Raw genomic sequence first — 2,567 nt, 5'->3', positions numbered from 1 at the left:
AAAACCCCCCTCCAATGTGGCAATACTGCCTGGCACCTAACATAATTCTTAGCATGCCTTGTCAAATACTTTGTTGGCATACAGAAATTTTACACTACTCTTTTAGCACACAAGGGGCATAACATATTATCAATTTCACCAAGGGGAAGATATATCCTGAAGACAAGAGCTTCTGCATCTCTGAATATCTCTTAAAAGCTTCAGCATCTTTACATAAATCTCTCTCTCTCTCTCTCTCTCACACACACACACACACACACACACATTCAAAACGAAGAGGAATCTCCCTTGATTCCCACTTACAACACATTTTTTCAGAAATACGAATACATATTTGCACCTCAATAAGTAAACAGAGACATATTACCCCCGACATTTCAGAAGAATGCAAACTGTTTCGCACCGAAATGTACAACACAGCGCCTCTTTTATAGCCTTCATTACATGACATCTTTCGCACCGTCAGTGCCGGGCAGGTAGCAGGGAGAGAACTTTAACCTGTTTGTAAATTACATGACATCTTCATCTCCGTATCCTGCTGAAAGCATTCAAAAGGAGCTAGCTATGTTATACGCTTGCTTACAATGCATTTGTGCAGTTTCAAGCCTCTTTATAAGGGTTTCTTCCTTTTTGGCTGCACGGACAAGTTCCATGTCCATCTCAAGGAACCGAATCACCTTGAGCAGTTCAAATAGAACTTGGTCGCTAACCCCTTCTTTTCCCCGGAGCTGTTGCACATCATTAACAACACGCTCAATAACAGCGCCGCCTGCATTTGCGACACACTCACCACCCCCATATGGGCGCTCTAAAAGGCGATCGAAAATCTGTAAGAGCTCTGCAATCAAGGTCCCTTTGCCTGCTCTAAGAGCTCTCCCTAAGGATTTTTGTTTGTCCTTCTCGATCTGTGCCAGAGGGCGAGCGGCAGATGCAGTGACAAGCTCGCCACCTTCAATATCAGTCTCTTCTAAGGAGCCTGCCGATGCCCTGTCTAGCTCAAGGTCTTGATCGTTGCCCATCGCTAAGCCTTGGGCTGGTGCAGCGTCGAGCTCGCTGCCTTGTTCTTCACTTGGGACGCCGGTACTGCATCTCCGAGAAGTCTGCGAGGATGCTCTGTTTTGGGTGCTTGAAGAAGGGACCCAGCTCTGTGTGTTTTCATGGAATTGAAGGCAAATGCGCTTCGGGGCTGCGTCGCAAAGAATGCTGGCAAGGCGTGAGCGAATGTGTGTGGCCTCAGTTCTGTGAGGATGTGGGTGCTTCCAGGGAGAGTCGCATGGCCTCAGAAGAGCCAGCCGAGAGAGGGGCGGCATCGTCGTCGTGGCCATGCTTTACGCCAGATTGTATTTACATCTGCATTATATCTTGTGTCTCTCTCAAATGTCTCAATGACGCGTCTATGGTTCGAAACTCGTCTGAGAGATCTCAAAACTCCTCCTCTTCTCTCTCTCTCTCTCTCTCTCTCCACACACACACACGCGCGCGCGCACACACACACACACACACACACACACACACACACACACACACACACACTTGAGTTCAAAATTCATCTAAGAGATCTTTGGGGTCTAAAAACTTCTCCTTCTCTTCTTCTTCTTCTCTCTCTCTCTCTCTCTCTCTCTTACAAACACACACACACACACACACACACACACACACACATTTTTTAAATTCTCACACCTACGTTACAATCGTCTGTCCATTCCATACAACAAGGTGAAGAATGAGGCATGATAAGAAAATATGATATTGAAAGCATGAAGTAAATGATAGAACGGCTCAACCAAAATGTATATCTAATTCTAGTTGAGATGTTGGAGAGGTTGGTAGTTGTCCAAATATGGTCTAACCTGGAGTGTTAAATGGTCACCCAACCCGTTCTAATTTTATTGCAAGACCAATAAAAACCTCACATTAATTGTCAATGCAGGAAACTTTGTCGTGCCATGGCACGCATATAATGTGAAAACCTCACTTTCTATGCCCTTTGGATCAATGGTAACAATTGCCATCATATACATAGTGTGCTATGTGTAGGAACGGTTGTTGTCGTGTACATACTTTATGGGGAGTTATGGTCCTAGATGCAGCGCGTAAGTGCTTTACTAATGTAAATGATCCCAAATATGCTGTGGAAATGTTGATGGAACATGGTCGAGCACTCCTCTCGTCTACAAAGTTTGATGTAGGTGAAAATATCCAAAAATAGCAGGTTTTGTGCGTCACCATAAAAGATGTGTCAAAAGTGCTTGCCAAGTGGGAAAATGAGGTTCTGTAATGGGAATGGCCTATGAACTTTGAGAATAGCGGAATTAAGAGAATAAGGTGAGCATTTCTGTGAGACCACTTTGAGAACATAGAGGGTGAACTTAATTGATGGCAGCAACATAAACATAGTACTTAATTAACTTGGCATGAACAATACTTTTGCAAGAGAGAGAGTATTAGAAAACATGACAATAGTTGAGGACCAGATTTACTTGGAGTCGGTCCCCCCTCCAAAAGGTGTTTGTATTATAGATTCTCCTATCAAGAGAGACTTTGTTACAATACAATCTTTGTGTTCT

The 2,567-nt window shown here is 43.9% G+C and overlaps 1 protein-coding gene across 1 annotated transcript; it reads right to left on the bottom strand.

The window, feature by feature from the left end:
- Positions 1-345: 345 nt before the first annotated feature.
- Positions 346-1,345, bottom strand: CRR41 (potassium/sodium hyperpolarization-activated cyclic nucleotide-gated channel protein). The gene has a single exon (XM_086500267.1). The coding sequence runs from the start codon at positions 1,323-1,325 to the stop codon at positions 549-551; it is 777 nt and encodes a 258-aa protein (XP_086356393.1). The 5' UTR covers positions 1,326-1,345; the 3' UTR covers positions 346-548.
- Between the last annotated feature and the right edge of the window lie 1,222 nt (positions 1,346-2,567).

The sequence above is a fragment of the Adiantum capillus-veneris genome, chromosome 3, assembly GCF_014529385.1.
Source record: "Adiantum capillus-veneris isolate H3 chromosome 3, ASM1452938v2, whole genome shotgun sequence".
Lineage (NCBI taxonomy): Eukaryota > Viridiplantae > Streptophyta > Polypodiopsida > Polypodiales > Pteridaceae > Adiantum > Adiantum capillus-veneris.
This window is presented reverse-complemented; position numbering and strand designations above follow the sequence as displayed.

Bases quoted from the DNA above. Each gene is read 5' to 3' on its own strand.
- CRR41 (XM_086500267.1), bottom strand. From the start codon at position 1,325: ATGGCCACGACGACGATGCCGCCCCTCTCTCGGCTGGCTCTTCTGAGG.